At 55.1% G+C, this 17,407-nt stretch overlaps 1 protein-coding gene across 3 annotated transcripts; it reads left to right on the plus strand.

Moving 5' to 3' along the window:
* Positions 1 to 89: 89 nt before the first annotated feature.
* Positions 90 to 17,056, plus strand: TBX21 (T-box transcription factor 21). Of its 3 annotated transcripts, none has more exons than XM_013062660.2 (7): positions 90 to 148; positions 4,265 to 6,039; positions 13,956 to 14,110; positions 14,378 to 14,577; positions 15,146 to 15,304; positions 15,442 to 15,503; positions 15,754 to 17,056. In XM_013062660.2, the coding sequence occupies exons 2-7, from the start codon at positions 5,549 to 5,551 to the stop codon at positions 16,370 to 16,372; spliced, it is 1,686 nt and encodes a 561-aa protein (XP_012918114.2). In that variant the 5' UTR covers positions 90 to 148; positions 4,265 to 5,548; the 3' UTR covers positions 16,373 to 17,056. The 3 variants fall into 3 exon arrangements, with proteins under 3 accessions (XP_012918114.2, XP_004764765.2, XP_044926099.1); XM_045070164.1 differs by lacking the exon at positions 90 to 148 and adding an exon at positions 6,391 to 6,550 and having other exon boundaries at positions 5,919 to 6,039; XM_004764708.3 differs by lacking the exon at positions 90 to 148 and having other exon boundaries at positions 5,303 to 6,039; positions 14,456 to 14,577.
* Positions 17,057 to 17,407: the final 351 nt, after the last annotated feature.

Raw genomic sequence — 17,407 nt, forward strand, 5'->3', positions numbered from 1 at the left:
GGGTGTGTGGGGTGTGGGTCTTGTGTGAAGAGCTGGGGCGGGGGTGAGAAGAGTTAGCGACCAAGAGAAGAGATGGTCCCTGATAGGTGCCCACAGAGAGTGAAGGACCGAAATGCAGACAGACCCAGGCATGGCCTGGAGCCAAAGGGTAAGGGCTGTCCAACCTTGAGGAGTGTGGAGTGGGGAACACTGAACCAGCCAAGGGGTGAGAACCCAGAGCCTTTGACCTTGAGATGAGCCCATACTGACCACCGGTCTGCTGGGGACATGGAACTCCTGCAGCTGTCATGGGGGGAGGGGATCCTACAGGTGCTTGTCGCTCCCCTCCTTCCCTCCCTGCCTGTTAATCCCGTGGTTCCGGGCCGCTCTTCTGAAGGCCTGGCAATCTGGGCCCCAGGGGGTAGGGCAGTGAGGGTGGGGGAGGGGTGAGCTGAGGTAGATGCCCAAGAGCCCCGGGGAGGCTGAGGCTGGATGTAGGATGAGAGAAGGGGTGCGGCCGTGGGGACCGCTCGCAGGTTTGTCCAGTGGAGCTCTGTGGGTTGTATGTGCACAGACGTGGGTGATGGACACTCGCAGGCTGGTGGGTTTTCGGGGACAAGGGTGCCGAGGGACTCAAGAGCTCTGGCCCTGGCCTCAGGCGGCTAGGAGCTGTTTAGGGGCAGGAGCTGGGACTGAGATTGATCTCTGTGACCCCAGAGTCCCAGGGGTGGGGACGGCTGGCCCATCTCAGCGACAAGATCCTCTAGGGAATAGTGGATGGGCATCTCAGGAGGGGAAGCCTGTCCTTTCTGAGGTGGAGTCTTACAGAGAAGCTCTCATTAGGCCCAGGGCCGTTAGTGAAAGGCTGGGGGCTGGCCTCAGGGACCCTGAGTGAGGGACCCACAGACACTGGAGGGAGGAGAGTAGGATGTGGATGGCTCAGAAGAGAGGGAAGAAGAGGCACTTCTGATCCATGCCTGTCTTGGGACAAAACCCCTCCCCTTTACAGGACCTCACAGCTCCCTTGGCATCCAGTTCACCCAGTTTGTCCTTGCAGAAGGTCTACCGGCTCTTTTTGCTGACTAGGAAACCAGAGAGGTTAAGCTACTGGAACAGGTCACACAGCCAGCGAGGGTTGGAATTGGGGCTCCAAGCCTACCCATCTCCCTCTGCCCTATCTCCAGCTCTCAAGGCTGCTCTGCCTCTGTAGATCTCCCTCACCCTCTCCCTATTCTGTCTCAGTCTCTTCTGTCTTGTACCCCCTCGTTTTTAAAAAAGATTTTATTTATTTATTGGATGGACACAGAGAGGGAACACAAGCACGGGGAGCAGCAGTAGGAGAGGGAGAAGCAGGCTCCCCACTGAGCAAGAAGCCTGATCATGTAGGGCTCCATCCCAGGACCCTGCAACTCACCGAGACACCCAGGCGCCCCCACACTCCCTGTGACCCAACCTGAGACTTCCTCACTGAGGCTGCTGCCCCTCTCCATCTCTCAATGCTTTTTGCAGAACGGCCCAAGTCTCACAGTGGCTCTCCATCCCCGACATGCTGATCCCCTCTCTTTCACCCAGCTACCCGCTCAGGTTGGGTCCAGCAGGGTGGAGGGGAGTCATCCTGGGTCCTGGTACCTCTGAGTCTCCACAGTTCCCCCCCAACCCCGCTCCCGTTCCCCCCTACCCCCACCCGCCCCGGGCCCCAGCTGGCTGCCCCACCCTCCCTGCACCTGCAGTGTGAGCCCATTCAGGAGCCTTCCGGGTCCTGGGGGAGCTCAACAGTCCACACATTTTTAAAAAATTTATTTAGAGAGAGAAAGGGTGAGAGAGAACATGGGGACAGTCCATGGGCAGAGAGAGGGGGAGAAGCAGACTCCTCGCTGAGCGGGGAGCCCAAGGCGGGGCTTGATCCCAGGACCTTGAGATCACAACCTGAGCTGAAGGCAGATGCTTGACTGACTGAGCCACCCAGGTGCCCTGTCCCTCCACACATTTTAAGGAGAGGGTCCGGGGTGGCTGTTGGATTCTGTGGTGAGGAAGGAATTATGTGGTCCTGTAGCTGATAAGGAAGCCTTTATGCTGGGGGCAGCCATCCTCCGGCATCGAAGCCCTTCCATCCACCACAGGGAGGCACATGCAAGCTGGAGCAGGCACACAGAATGTCCTTCTATGGTGCTGGGCTTGGGGCTGGAAGAGTGGAGGGGGAGGGGAGACGGGAGGGGGCTGTGCGGACTCCCCGGAGCCCAGTGTCACCTGGCGTCCTCCTGGAACACACAGATTCTGGGAACCTGCCACAGGCCTGGGAATCAGAATCTCCAGAAGCAGGTCCCAGGAATGCACACTGTCAGAGCCTTCTGGCACAGTCTGTGACCCCCAGGTGTGGCAGGGGCTGAGTGCCATCAGGGAGGCCTCCCTCATTTTGAGTCTTGGAACAGTTTGAAAAAGGAGCATTGAAAACATGCGTGGGACCCCAGGGTGAAGAAAACCAGGGTCTAAGCTGGTGGGTTAGGGGCAATTTTCTCTCCTGTTTTCCACACCTCTTCCAACGGGATTACATGACTTTTCATTTAATATTATTGTTCTGACTTGAAATGGGAAGGCAGACAGTCTCGAGAACACTGGATCAGGAGTCCGGAGACCAGGGTTCCAGCCCTGGCTTGGCCACGAGTGGGGTTGTGAGTTTGGTAGGTCACTGGGTTTCCCGGGGTCACCATCCAGCTTGTGTCATCACATGTGATATGTGTAGGAGACAGTGCCTCTCAAATCCCGGACTCACACCCTGTGTAGCTTCTCCTGGTGGAACAGCCTTCTGGACGCTCAGCAGGCCGATGGGATGGGAGAGGGGCTGGGAGAGGCAGTGATGGAGAAGTGAGGGGATCCCAGGGGGCCTGGTCTCCTGCTCCTCCTTCCCCACCCCTCCAGCCCTGGGGCTTGGGAAGAGGGTGATGCTGCAACAGAAGGAGGAGGTGTCACTGCCAGGGTTCTTCTCACCCGAGCTGGCGGAGGGGTGGGACTGGCAGTGGTGACACTAGGGCCACTCAGCCCCCGCTTTTCACAAGCACTTTCTTTTTTGGGTGGAAGAAATTGGAGTGAGGGGGTGAGGAATCTGGAGTTGATGGTCCCCTGACAGGCCATCGGATTAGAGAGGGACTGCCCCCAGGCACCCTGTTCCTCCGGGGACATGTCTCTGGGTCCACCTGAGTCGGGGATTCAAAATCCCGCCTCCCCTGGAAACCTGGGTGGGAGCTCCGGTCATCCTGTTCAGAGGCAGAGGGATAATGTCTCCATCTCTAGACCTGAGGATTAATGCAGAAAAAAGGGGGGCGAGAGGGAGGAACAAGACTCTACTTGGCTTTCCACAGCCAAATGCTTAGCAAAAATGTCCCCCAGAAGAGATGTCAGCACTCAAGTCTCTTGGGGAAATTAGTAATTCAGGGGAGTCATACTGAAATCTCTCGTGTTTCTCAAAAAGTAGCCAAGGATCTCAAGGTCCCATCTCTTTCAGGCAAGGCTGCCTCACTTGGAAGAGAAGGCAGAAACTTCCCACCTCCCTAAGGCATTGGGGGGGGGGGTGAGGGGGGTGAGGGGGAGGAGAAATGGCTGGTAAAGGGGTGGGAGGGGCTGTTCCCAATTCTGGTGTTGTCCCGCATCTGGTCTCCACTGGGGGATGTACTGATTCTCTCTTCCCCTACCCTTCCTGGGTCATGCCCGCCTCCTGGGGTCCCCAGCTTCGCCTTCTCCTGCCAACCTGCCTCTTGGTTCAGCTCTAGTTGGGAACAGAGAGTCCCCACGGACCCCTAAGGGTGAAGCCCTGTTGCGCTGGGACAGAGATGGGAGATGGGGCCAGCCCCCAGGGGAGAAGTGAGGAGGTCTGGGAGGGTGCTGTGAGAGGAGATGTTAACCTTTACCAGGATGAAAATTGAAAGTATTTTTCAAAACACTCTTAAAAATGTAAATCTTTATCTATATATTGACATGTAAAAAATTCCATGACACCTTGTTGAATGAAAAAAAAATACACATTACAAAGCAGCACATGTGGTGTTTATATAAAATTGTGTGTGTGTGTGTGTGTGTGTGTGGGCACGTACACAAAAGACAGAAAGGCTGTGCACAAGGAGTGATGTCTGGAGGGGTAATATCTGGAGGGGTAATATCTGGAGGGGTATTCACCAAAATGTCAATCCAATTTGCCTCTGGTGGGGAGTGGAATTTGGGGTGGTTTATATAGTCCCATTTTTACTTTTACTGCTTAAATTTTTTTCTGAGTGTATTTTACCTTTGTATGCAGGAAAACTTCCGAAGGTGCTATTTTCAACTGGGGGAGGGGGACTGTTTTCATCATAAGAAGACTGTGTTAGTTAACAGAAAAGGAAAATAGAGAAAGAAAAGCTCTGGTGTGGTCGTCCTCTTGTGCAGGCAGTCCCCCAGAACAGGTGGGTGTCCTTCCTGTCAGCCAGCTCTGAATCGTTCCGGGCAGCAGGGGTAAAGGGGTAAAGCCCTGCACACTTCCACCTCCCAGGTGAGACGCACAGCCCCTCGGAAAAGTGGATCAGTGAGTTTTCCCCATTCTAACGAGGAGGCACGTGAGGCTGACTTTCAGGCAAGGGAAGCGTCTTGTCCAGGTCACACATACCTGAGCGACAGGCAGAGTCAGTGCCAAGACCCAGAGGAGAGACATATCAGTGCTGCTTCCAGAGCCTTCGCTAACCCCCAGGACGCCGAGGGCCCTGCAAATCTGCAACTGGAGTGATGCAGTCCCCTTTGGGGATCTCTGCCCCCTGCCCACCTGCTGCCAGGTCTGCCTTGGGGCTGGAGGAACAAGATGCATAGGACACAGCCCACCTGGGTCTCTGGCCTGGAGGAAGAACACAGACACTTCAGGCAAAGTCACTTAGCACAGAGCCTGGGCGCGCAGTGGGCAGCAGTGGATCTGTTGAATGTTTCCCGTCTGAGCAGCTCAGACTGAGTGCAGACCCTGCTAGTTGCTCCGAGAGTGCTGCCAGAAGGCTCTGTGAGTCCCATCCGGGCCAACGCCATCACCGAGGGCTTCCTGTAGGAGGGGACCTTAGAGCTGAGCCCTAAAGGATGGGTGGAATTTCCACGAGGGTCCAGAGGAGAGAAACAGGCTGGCGTTTTCAGGTGGACGGATGGACTCTTCCAGAAGGTAGTCTTGAAGCGCGAATTTCGCGGCGCCTGGGGACTCGCCACACCGTGGGGGCCTCCAGTCCTCGGCGACTGCATAGAATTTGCAGAGTATTAGCCACGAGGGGGCGGGGTAAAGCGGGGCGGCGCCGAGGTGGTGGGGTGGGGGGAGTCCGGAGAGCTTCATAAAGCCACAGCAAAGGCGCCGCGCCGCTAGTGACAGCGGCCCGCTGGAGAGGGAGCCCAGGAGCTGCCGCGCGCCCGCCAAACGCGGGCGCAGGACCCAGGCGTCCGAGGCCGGGCTCGGGTGGGGCCCCCCCACCCGCGTTCCCGCCCCCGGGGCCCCGCCCCTCGCGACCCCCCGCGCCTGCCCCCCGCGCGGAGAGGGGCCGGTCCCCGACGGCAGCGGGCAGGTGCCAGCCCGCCCCGGATGGGCATCGTGGCGCGGGGCTGCGGAGACATGCTGACGGGTACCGAGCCGATGCCGGCGAGCGACGAGGGCCGGGCGCCTGGCGCCGACCCGCAGAACCGCTACTTCTACCCGGATCCCGGCGCCCAGGACGCGGGCCGACCGTCGCGGGGGCGCCCCCTGGGGGCGCCCTACGCAGGGGGCGCCCTGGTGCCCGCTCCGCCAGGCCGCTTCCTCGGAGCCTACGCCTACCCGCCCCGGCCCCAGGCCACCGGCTTCCCCGGGGTGGGCGAGCCCTTCCCGCCGACGGCAAGCGCCGAGGGCTACCAGCCTGGGGACGGCTACGCGGCCCCGGACCCGCGCTCGGGACTGTACCCGGGGCCGCGCGAGGACTACGCGCTGCCCGCGGGGCTGGAAGTGTCCGGAAAGCTGAGAGTAGCGCTCAACAACCACCTGTTGTGGTCCAAGTTTAATCAGCACCAGACGGAGATGATCATCACCAAGCAGGGACGGTGAGTGAGACGCGCGCCCCGCGAGGCGAGCGGGCCCGGAACAAGGACGTGGTTTTTTTTTTTTTTTTTTTTTTTTTTTTTTTTTTTTTTTTTTTTTCTCCTGTCTAGACGGCGCCCATCACCGTTTGGCTTAGGCTTTGGGGGAAGCGGGGATGGAGTTCTAGCGAGGACAGAAAAGTTCTGGGGGTTGTTTTCTCCCAGGACATTACACCAACAGGCAGAACTCAGAAGGGAGATGGAAGAGAATGGGTGCGGTGAGAAGCTATCGTGGTTTAGGGGTGTGCCCTTACCTCACTGTCTGCCTCCATGGGGATCTCTGGGCAGAGAGGGACTGTGTTTTGGATTTAACAGGGCAGGACCCCTCTTAGCCCCTATGCGGAGAAATGGAGAAGAAGGCAGGGTCTTGGTACCCCAGACAACAACCCAGCACAACAACCCACCCCCCAACTTCTGCTACCTCTACCCTCCCACCACCCACCTCTCCAAGCCTCTTTGCTGCTGTTGTGCACAGGTCAGTTTTGGGAGGTGGGTAAGCCTGGGATTTGGTGACATGGAGAAGCTGTCGCCAAGTTTCCTTTCCGGTAGTACTTTGAGATCGTATGTCTCCTGTGAGTGTGTTTTAGGGGGAGTGGTAAAGTGTATGGGGGGCTCAGATCGCTTCCAGGCTTAGGCCCCGCCGGAGAGCCCACATGCCCGTGGGCCTGAGCAGGTGAAGCTAACTTATGGGTCCCAGCGGGCAGCCAGTCCCACTCTGCTCCTTCCTGCCTCTGTCCCCCGAGAGTCTGCCTCACCCTTGGCCAGATACTTTCCAGTGTAAGATCCAGCCTGGGGAACCCATGGCTTCTATGCGTCTGGGGACCCTGAAACCCAGTGCATGCGGGGTAGGGTTTGGGGCCAAGGGTGCTGCTTCCGGGGAGAGCCTCATGCGTGGGGAAAGGAAGAGAAACTTGCCACTGGTATTTGTTTAGTAAGCAATGCTGAGTGGGCCCTGCTTGGGTCTGGCCTGGGAGAGTGTGCACCCACCCTTCCCTGTGGGGGCCTGCTGGGGACCAGGGAGGACCTCTCTCAGGCTCTGTCATCAGCACATCCAGGAGGTGTCAAAGGGCAGACGCCCAGGGTGCGGCTTGGGGAGGGAGCAGGGGCGGGGGTGGGGGAGGCCATGCTGGCCCCAGGGGTGTTGGCATTCAGTCTAGGGATAGCTAGGACATTCTTCCTTTCCAGGGAGTTCTGTGGGGTAGCATGGGATTGAGGGACCTGTCCACCAACAATGAATAGCTTCAAGTTGCTGAGTTGTACCTCTTTCTCTGGGATGGGCCCAGGAAAGTTGGCATTTTTTTTTAAAGGTGTGGCCTTTATCCCTTAAGCCTTCTGAGAATTCCTCTCTGCGTCCCCCAAACCCAGTCCCCTCTGAGTGCTCCCAGACACAGCCCAGGCCTCAGATCTGAATTGGAGGTGACCCAGAAGATCCTTTCCAGGCCCCTTCCTGCACAGACAGGGAAATGGGCTCAGTGACAAGGAGACTCTCTGAGGTTTCACAGCCCACCTGTTGCAGGCAGAACGGGCACCTGAACCCAGATGGTATCTGCCTGGGCTTCTTTCTCCAGCCCGTCACGGCTGGGAGTGAGAAGAGCCACCTACACTGTCCAAAGGCCTTGATGCGTTCAGAGTGCTTTCACTTCCATTCTTCCACTGTGTGCTACTACGTAGGCCAAGAGATCTCCCCATTCACAGCTAGTGGCACCGTAGCACAGGACGGCTGGTGGCTTGTCCTTAGTCGCACAACTGACCTGAACCCAGACCTCTGCTCTCAGGTGCTCAGGAAGCTCTCCCACCCGGGGGACTGGCCTGGGTCTCCCTGCCACCTGCTGCCAGGCCTCTGCCCTTTCAGTCTCGAAGGGCGGCCGGCCTGCCCAGAGCCTTGGCCAGCACTTCGGAGATCTGGTGGTGGGTGCGGGGCTGGCTGTGGGCCACCTGCAACCTGGTTGGGTGGGTGTCTCAGGGGGATGCGGGCATGCATCTCAGTGAGGTCGCCGTCACTACCCCTGTGGCTTCCTTCTTCCTTTAGATTCTTGCTGAATAATTCTCTCTTGACAAGTCTTGCTGTCTCCCTTTCAGATCCATAAAACTACTTTCCTTTTTTTTTTAAGATTTTATTTATTTATTTGACAGAGAGAGAGATCACAAGCAGGCAGAGAGGCAGGCAGAGAGAGAGAGGGGGAAGCAGGCTCCCCGCTGAGTAGAGAGCCCGATGGGGGGCTCGATCCCAGGACCCTGAGATCATGACCTGAGCCAAAGGCAGAGGCTTAACCCACTGAGCCACCCAGGCACCCCAAACTACTTTCTTTTAATATGAAAAATTCCAATATATACAAAAGTGCAGGAAAAATCTCCAACCTACCCATCACCCATTTTCAACAGTTGTTACTGCTTGTTCCAATCTCGTTTCTTTTTTTTTTTTAAAGATTTTATTTATTTATTTGACAGAGAGAAATCACAAGTAGATGGAGAGGCAGGCAGAGAGAGAGAGAGAGGGAAGCAGGCTCCCCGCTGAGCAGAGAGCCCGATGCGGGACTCGATCCCAGGACCCTCAGATCATGACCCGAGCCGAAGGCAGCGGCTTAACCCACTGAGCCACCCAGGCGCCCCCCCAATCTCGTTTCTTCATATCCTCACTCACCTCGCTTCTGCCTCCCACCCCCTAGTCTGCAGTTATATTAGTGACGGCAGCAAGTATGTAGTAAGTAAATCCTAGGCACTATATTCTTGCATCCTGAAAATTTCTCTATGCACATCTAAAAGTGGTTTTTTTTTTAATTATTTATTCATTTATTTGACAGAGAGAGAGAGGGAGATCACAAGTAGGCAAAGAGGCAGACAGAAGGAGAAGGGGAAGCAGGCCCCTGCCGAGCAGAGAGCCCCATGTGGGGCTCTATCCCAGGATCCTGAGATCATGACCTGAGCCAAAAGCAGAGGCTTAACCCACTGAGCCACCCAGGTGTCCCTTAAAATGATTATCAAAATTATTCATTTATTTGTTTATGTATTTATTTACTGGGGGTTGGGGGGGGGAGAGAGAATCCTAAGCAGGCTCCATGCCCAGCACAGTGTTTGAAATGGGACTCAATCTTACGACTCTAAGATTATGATCTGAGCCAAAATCAAGAGTTGGAGGCTCAACTGACTGAGCCACCAGGTGTCCCTAAAAATGGCTTTTGATAAGTAAACACAATATCATTAACAAACCTGAGGAAAAATTCATAAATATCATAAAAATTTCCTTGACCACTTTGTAATCGCCTGTGCATGCACGTGAGTGTGTGATTATCCTCAGGCTTTCCATCCATCCTGAGGAACTGCTTCAGACACCATGGGGACCCCGTTGGAAAGGTGCAGTAGCCCCTCACCATTTTCTTTGATGCCTTCCCTTGAATCAGACCTCAGCGTCCCCATGGTGGGGTAGAGGGGACAGAAAACACTGTCCCCCATTCAGTCCTACCAGCCCTCATCACCGGGCACTGAGCTCAGGCTCCAGTGATCTGGGAACTTGGCGGCCATTTCCTTACGCTACTGGCTTCTAAAGAGCACGGCTTGGGCTCAGAGAACAGCACCCTTTCTCTCCTGTGTGGAGGGCTGGCCCGTCCCTCCGTGGGTTCCAGTGACCTGCCCGTCATCACCACATCACCCACGGCCTTCTTCCTTTTTGAAAAAATCCTCCCAAGCCAGGCCCACCCACAGCTCCACGGCCTTTTGCCTTGGGCTGACTCACTCTCTCCCAGATCCTTCCTCTCCCACCCACCCTAGACCCATCCCTCAGTATGGACAAGTCACACCATCACTCTCTCCTCCATGGGCAGCAACAGGGTGGGGCGCGGGCGGGGGGTGGCGATTCCCAGCGCCAGCAACTGATCCCGGCAACTCAGGTGGGGCGGGGAGGGGAAAGTGAGGTAAAATGTTGGACTGGCCAACTGGAGAGGTTGGAGTTCAAATTTGGCGCGTTTGTGGAAATTTGGGGTGCCCACCGCGGACTTGTGCTGTATTTCTGGGTGGCACTGTGTGTGTACTGTGAATGTGTTGGTGGGCATGGACTAGCTGATGGTAGACATTCTCAGCAGAGGAAGGGAGAGGCGGGTGTCTGCGTGTGTGGGTGTGTGGGAGTGCATTCGTGGCTGGCAGTCCCCACTTTTCTGGGTGTGATTAGTTGATTATTATAATTAAGATAACTTTGGGTAGTTCTGTTGTTAAGTAGCTCAATTTGCGTGTGTACGTGTGTGTGTGTGTGTGTGTGTGTGTGTGTGAATTTAGCATTGGAGGAAACAATTTCAGTGCCGCTAGATCTTGGATCACTGGTCTCACAGCCATTGTGGCCTTCCCTACAATCCCGACTCCTAGAACTTTGTAGATCTTTATTTTATTTTAATTTTTAATTTTTTTTAAAAAAGATTTTATTTATTTATTTGACAGAGAGTGAGCACAGGCAGATAGAGTGGCAGGCAGAGGCAGAGGGAAAAGCAGGCTCCCTGCTGAGCAAGGAGCCCGATGCCGATGCCGGACTAGATCCCAGGAGGCTGGGATCATGACCTGATTCCGAAGGCAGCTGCTCAACCAAGCCACCCAGGCATCCCAAACTTTGTAGATCTTTAAAACAATTTTCTTTTATTTTTTTCTTTTGTTGTGGGGCAGGGGCCACTTGAATTTGGACTCACTGGCTTCATTTCTCTCAGGGCAGGTGAAAACAGCTTTACTTTTTGTTGGCCCTTTTGCTAGTGGCTGTTCGATTTCCACAAAGCTGGGTCTGAGGTTGGTGGGTGGAGGAGATCTTTGATGCCTGAGCACCATTTGCGTTTCCATGGGTCCAAGGCACTGCTGGAATGTTCTAAAAGGTGCTGCTAATTAATACCCCCACAAATAACGAATAAAATGTAAGAGGACCCATTTCCCCACAGACTCATCAGCATTAGAGATTAATTTTATTTATTTATTTATTTTTAAGATTTTAAAATTTATTTGACAGACAGAGATCACAAGTAGGCAGAGAGCCAGGCAGAGAGAGATATATATAGAGAGAGAGAGAGGGAGGAGGAAGCAGGATCCCCGCTGGGCAGAGAGCTCAATGCAGGGCTCTATCCTAGGACCCTGAGATCATGACCTGAGCTGAAGGCAGAGTCCTCAACCCAGTGAGCCACCCAGGCGCCCCTAGAGATTAATTTTAAAACATCCTGCCAACAGGACAGACCCAAAACTACCTCCTTGTAATTTGTTTGTCAAGATGGTGAGTTGGAACCTATCAGAAGTGTTCAGGGGCACCTAGGTGGCTCAGTTTTTAAGTGTTTGCCTTTGGCTTAGGTCATGATCCTGGAGGTCCTGGGATAGAGACTTGCATTGGGCTCCCTGCTCAGCGGGAAGCCTGCTTCTCTCTCGCCCACGCCCCCTGTTTGTGTTCCGTCTCTTGCTGTGTCTCTCTCTGTCAAATAAATAAATAAATAAAATCTTAAAAAAAAAAAAAAAGTGTTCGAGGTTGGACGGGTATGATGACCCTGCAGATCATTTCGAGATGGGCTAGTCCTATGGAGCAGTGGAGGAATTTAGGGTCTTGGGCCCTGTCCTCTGAGGGCAGGCTGGTCTTTTTGGAGAGAGTTGAGGTTGGCACCAGACCCTGTTGCTTCCCAGCAAAGTGTCATGTAAATCAGGGGCTATTTTGGGATTCCAGCTGGTGGTGATTCTAGACTTTTAGGGTGAAATGAGACCTCCTTACTCCTCTCCCGTTCCCCCATCCTCTTCGGCATCTCCTTCATGTCCCTCCAGCAGAGATACGCGGGGTGGAGAGATGGACGCACAGCCGGGCAGACCCTGACTCTGCCCTCTCACCAGGGCGCTGTCAGCTCGGCTCTCTGCTCCTTGGTTCCTTCAAGTATAAAATCGGAAATACTGTGTTACATTTCGGGCGAACTGGATGCTTCTAAGTAGAGACACAATGAATATAGTCCTTCCCTTCCTTTAAACCTGCAGGTTTAGGCAACAACTGGTTATAATACAGAAAATGTGGACAGCCCGACCGCTGTCATACGATGAGATGTTGGTAGAGACGTGTTGAAAATATTGTTTCAGCCTTAAATATTTAAGGTCTCCTTCCTAACCTTTGATTTCTCAAGTCAGCTGCCCCCTGAGCCCCTGGGACCTGGAGCCTGAGGCTGAGCTCAGGACCCTGGCAGAGGGGTCCTTCCGCAGACCCAGTGGGCTTTGATCGCTCTGGGCCAGCGAGAGGGTATAGTGGGGGAGGGACCGGATGAGCTGAGTTTCACATCTTTCAAACTTTCTCGCAGCTCTTAGAGGAAAAATGGTTAGGAGTTATTGTTCCCATTTATGGGTGAAGAAACTGAGGTTTGGTTTGGGATTTCACTTACTCCAGGCCAGCAAGGGGATGGGGCCAGTAAGTCTCTCCTTTTTTTTCTCAGCATGGGAGAGTCTGGAGAAGACAGGAAGGTGGAGACACCTTCCCAACGTTATCGAGGGTGTTGCTCTGGGATCTTCTGGAGTCTAGGGTGCACCCAAAAGTGTTCCCAGGCCTCTGGGAATGCAAAGTCATTCTGATGAGAGTTTGATTCTGCCATCCTGCAAATTCTGCTCTTCCTGTTTGGGTTAAGAAAGAAAAGCTAGGCCATTAGCCTGGTGCTGGTAGAGGTGGTGGTTGTAGTAGGGGCAGTAATGGTGGAGGGGACCATTGTAGTGATGGTGATAATGGAGGTGACAGTTTGGTGATGGGAGCAGTGATGGTGGAGGTGTGGTTGTAGTGATGGTGGTGATGGGGATATTGGTGCAGGTGGTGGTCATAGTAATGGTGGTGATGGGGATATTGGTGGAGGTAGTGGTTGTAGTGATGGTGGTGATGGGGGTGTTGGTGCACTGGTGGTTGTAGTGATGGTACAGGTGGGAGTGGTGATGGTGGAAGTGGCAGAGATGGTTGGGTAGGGAAGTATTTCTTTCTCTTGATCTATTACTCTGGCACAAGGGAGGATAATGCAGCATCCCAACCTTGACTTCCTCTGCTTTCCCCTGGAAGCAAGACTTTGAGCATGAGAATTGTGCTTAATAGAGTTCTTTTTCAGGTGGATGGAAAGTTTCAGCTGGGATTTTAGGTACTTCTCTGAGGCTCAGGCCTGGGACAGGCCATACCATAGACATCAGGCCCAGGAGGATGGGGCAGGGAAAGCCTGGGCACCGCGGGGCCGGGAATGCGTAAGCACCATGAGGGCTGCAGTGGAGAGGATGTGTCAGGGCCTGAGACCACCCCAGGGCTTGGGGAGCTGAGGCATGAGGGCCTACTGGGAAGTGCCTGTGCGGGGCTGGCTTGTGGCTTTGCTCCCCACTAGGAAGCAAACGAAGATTAGAGACAGTGCCGTGTAGCTAATGTCTAGAAACTGATCCTCGGGACGAAAAACACTGAAAAAGCCCTGATTCATAGTGTTTGCTGATTTCCGTGGTGTGAAGACTCCTGTGGTGCCTGATTTTGAGCTGTGCACACGGAGTCACTGAATGCAAAGTCAGGAAGAGTTGGGCATTCGTGCGGTGTCTAGTATTTCCATCTTTCAGGAACAAGAGCTATAAGTCACTTCAAAAGCAGAGATAATAGTGAAATATGGTAAAGGAACTGAGAAGTGATGATTTTTGAGTAGTTATTACCTTGGCTTATAAGGCAGTATACTTAATTGTAAGTTTACATAATTTAATTTTAAAATATTGCCGGTACATAACAATTGCCTGGCACACGTCCTGGTCATTTCCAGTCGGCTGTCTCGTGGGTTGCCAGCCGATGCCAGCACACCACCGAAATGAAAGCCTCCGCATAGGGGTGGTTGCGAGGATGCGTCTGCGAGGTTGGGGAGCTGATGGATGTCGGCGGGTCTCTCTGTTCTCCCCAGGCGGATGTTCCCATTCTTGTCATTTACTGTGGCGGGACTGGAGCCCACCAGCCATTACCGGATGTTCGTGGACGTGGTCTTGGTGGACCAGCACCACTGGCGGTATCAGAGCGGCAAGTGGGTGCAGTGTGGAAAGGCTGAGGGCAGCATGCCAGGTAGGAGCGCTCTGCAGAGCGGTGGGCACGCTTTTCCTCTGAGGCTGGGCGCCCCCTGGTGGATCCAGGAGGAACCCCCAAGCCCTTGCCCCCTACACCTGAGTTCCCCATCCCACCCTTATCCCCTCCCACTTCTCACTCCGGTTGGGTTTGTCTTCCCTTCTCTGCTCTGCGTTAGCGTGCCTTCTGCTCAGTCCTCTGCCCCCACCTCCCCTTGCCCTGCCCCATCTGGCCTTCCCCCTGCAGCCTTTCTGACATCCCCCTCAGAACAGGAAAAGAAGCCCCACATCACTATGGGGTCTGGTCCCCAGGGGGTTGCGTGCCAAGGAGGTTCACTGTCCACAGGAAACCGCCTCTACGTCCACCCAGACTCCCCCAATACCGGGGCCCACTGGATGCGCCAGGAAGTTTCATTCGGGAAACTAAAGCTCACGAACAACAAAGGGGCCTCTAACAATGTGACCCAGGTGGGACTCCTTGCCAACCCCCACCCCTCCTGGCTGATTCAGTTCTGTTAAAGTCACCTTCCTTCTTCTCTGACTCGTTCTTTTCCACACGCCTGGGCAGGGGGGGAAGATGAGGTGGGAGGCGGCTGACTCTCACGGGCAGATGTGGGCTCGCGTCCGGGATGACATGCGCCAAACCAGCCCTGGGGGTTTCTTCACCGAGCCCCAAGCTGCCATCACCTGTGCACCATGCTGGGCATAGATTTGGTGCCAGTGGCCCCGGGCAATGGATGCAGAATCTCTCTGAGTTGAGCAATACTGTTAACAGAGCCCCCTCCCTGAAAAACCCTGCTTGTACTAATACCCCAGTCGCAATGCGCATCTGGGGGGTAGGACAGGGGGTAAGAGGGCAGAGCTGATGCCCTAGAGAGGCTGGGGACCGGAGCTAGAGCGCCTGGAGGAAGTTGCATGGTAGCAGGGCGGGGCAGTGGACATGATGGCCTCAGGGTCGCTTCTAGCCTGGCCATCGGTCAGCCAGGGTGGGGGTAGAGGAGCCGTCGACCCCCACAAGCATCTGGTTCTCTCTTAGATGATCGTGCTCCAGTCCCTCCATAAGTACCAACCTCGGCTGCACATCGTCGAGGTGAACGACGGGGAGCCGGAGGCAGCCTGCAGCGCTTCCAACACGCACGTTTTCACCTTCCAAGAGACCCAGTTCATCGCCGTGACCGCCTACCAGAATGCGGAGGTGAGGGCCTTCGGCCTGCCCGAGCTGCGTGGGGCAGGAGGGGGAGAGTGGGGCTCACCGTCTTCCTCGGCGGGAAATTCAGGAGTTCCCTAGCCCCAGACTCGGGACTCAGGTGCCTCTATTTCCCCTCTCTCTAGATTACTCAGCTGAAAATTGATAACAACCCTTTTGCCAAAGGATTCCGGGAGAACTTTGAGTCGTAAGTGCTGCTGGGTTCAGCTCACCAAGGGCCTCCTCTTGGTCCCTCCGGAGGCCTGACTCCAGACATGCGCAGAGCCTGTCTCCTCTCTGCTCCTGGGGGTGGGAGCGGGTGGGAAGAGATGGGACAAATGCTTGGAGGGCAGTGAGGCCAGGGAAAGAAGGTCCAGGGAGGAGCAGGCAGCAGGCAGGCTCGCAGACAATGGGTTCTGTTCGTGACCACTGTTTTCTTGCCTTTTTTTTTTTTTTAGCATGTATGCATCTGTTGACACGAGCGTGCCCTCCCCGCCCGGACCCAACTGTCAATTGCTCGGCGGAGACCACTACTCTCCTCTCCTACCGAACCAGTATCCCGTTCCTAGCCGCTTCTACCCCGACCTTCCTGGGCAGGCCAAGGATGTGGCTTCCCAGCCGTACTGGTTGGGGGCCCCCCGGGACCACAGCTATGAGGCCGAGTTTCGAGCAGTCAGCATGAAGCCTGCCTTCCTGCCCTCCGCCCCTGGACCCACCATGTCCTACTACCGAGGCCAGGATGTCCTGGCGCCTGGAGCTGGCTGGCCGATGGCCCCCCAGTACCCTCCCAAGATGGGCCCAGGCAGCTGGTTCCGCCCCATGCGGACTCTGCCCATGGAACCTGGTCCTGGAGCTTCTGAGGGACGGGGGCCAGAGGACCAGGGCTCCCCTTCGGTGTGGACTGAGATCACCCCCATCCGGCCAGAGTCCAGTGACTCAGGACTGGGTGAAGGAGACTCTAAGAGGAGGCGTGTGTCCCCCTATCCTTCCAGTGGTGACAGCTCCTCCCCTGCTGGGGCCCCTTCTCCTTTTGATAAGGAAACCGAAGGTCAGTTTTATAGCTACTTTCCCAATTGAACAGATGACATGACAGGAACAATGTCATCAGGTTGGAAGACACCAAATACCGCAGACAGGTGACTCAGGACTGGGAGGCCCCCAGCTCCCTCTGTCCCTTCTCCTTTTGTAGTTGGTTGAGGAAGAGGGGTGCCAAGTAGGCTTCTGGGGTTCACTTGCTGCTTTGGGCCCAAAGCGAAACCTGAGAGACGTGTTCCCTGCCCCCTCCTTTGCCCTAACTACGGTCATTTACCTGGTGCTGCTTCTGGCTGTGGGTTCCCAGCTGGAGAACAGAAAACAGAACAAGAAAGTCTTGGACACAAAGGAGCTTCCTCGCTTCTGTGGGGGGGTGGGGTGAGGGGTCAGGTGTGTGAAAATAAAGATGCTGAGGGTTTAATGACAGCCAGCCAGCCAGTGTCGGCGAGGGGACTCAGATGACTTTGGGGCAGCTGGCCTGGGCCCCATCTGCTCGGAGACAGTGGGGTCCTGAGGAAGAGGCTGGAAAGGGGGGCGGGGTTGGTGCACACCTCAAGGAGCAAAGTCTTGCGGTGGGGATTAGTTGTGTGCGCGCACGCTTTCTTTCTTTCTTTCTTTTTCTTTTTTTTTTTCCTTTTTGAACGGGGAGGCTATTTATTGTACAGAGAGTGGTGTCTGGATCTATTTCTTTTGTTTTCATCACTTTCTGAAAATAAACGTGAAACTGTAGAATGTGTCCTGCTTCAGTGCCCTGAAAGGGGACATGGTTGGGGGCTCCACTGGGAATTGTGAGAACACCATCCATCCCCGGCTGCAGCAGAAGTTTCCAAGAATGGGAGCTGCCTAGAAATCCTGAGTGGCTTCATTCCGGGGACAGACAGAGTCAAAGCAAGGACACACGTGCTACCTTTGGCACTCAGGCTGATGGCTGATTCCACCTCGTAAGGCATCTTGGGGACAGAGAGCGATCCCTCTGTCTGGGTAGCACCTGACCTGTGGAGGAGGCAATGGACGGCAAGATCAGAAGACCCGGCCCTGGGGGTGAGGGAACTGGGGATTCTGCGAGGAAGAAGAGCCTTG

The sequence above is a fragment of the Mustela putorius genome, unplaced genomic scaffold (assembly GCF_011764305.1).
Source record: "Mustela putorius furo isolate JIRA1106 unplaced genomic scaffold, ASM1176430v1.1 tig00003962_pilon_pilon_pilon, whole genome shotgun sequence".
Classification (NCBI taxonomy): Eukaryota; Metazoa; Chordata; class Mammalia; order Carnivora; family Mustelidae; genus Mustela; species Mustela putorius.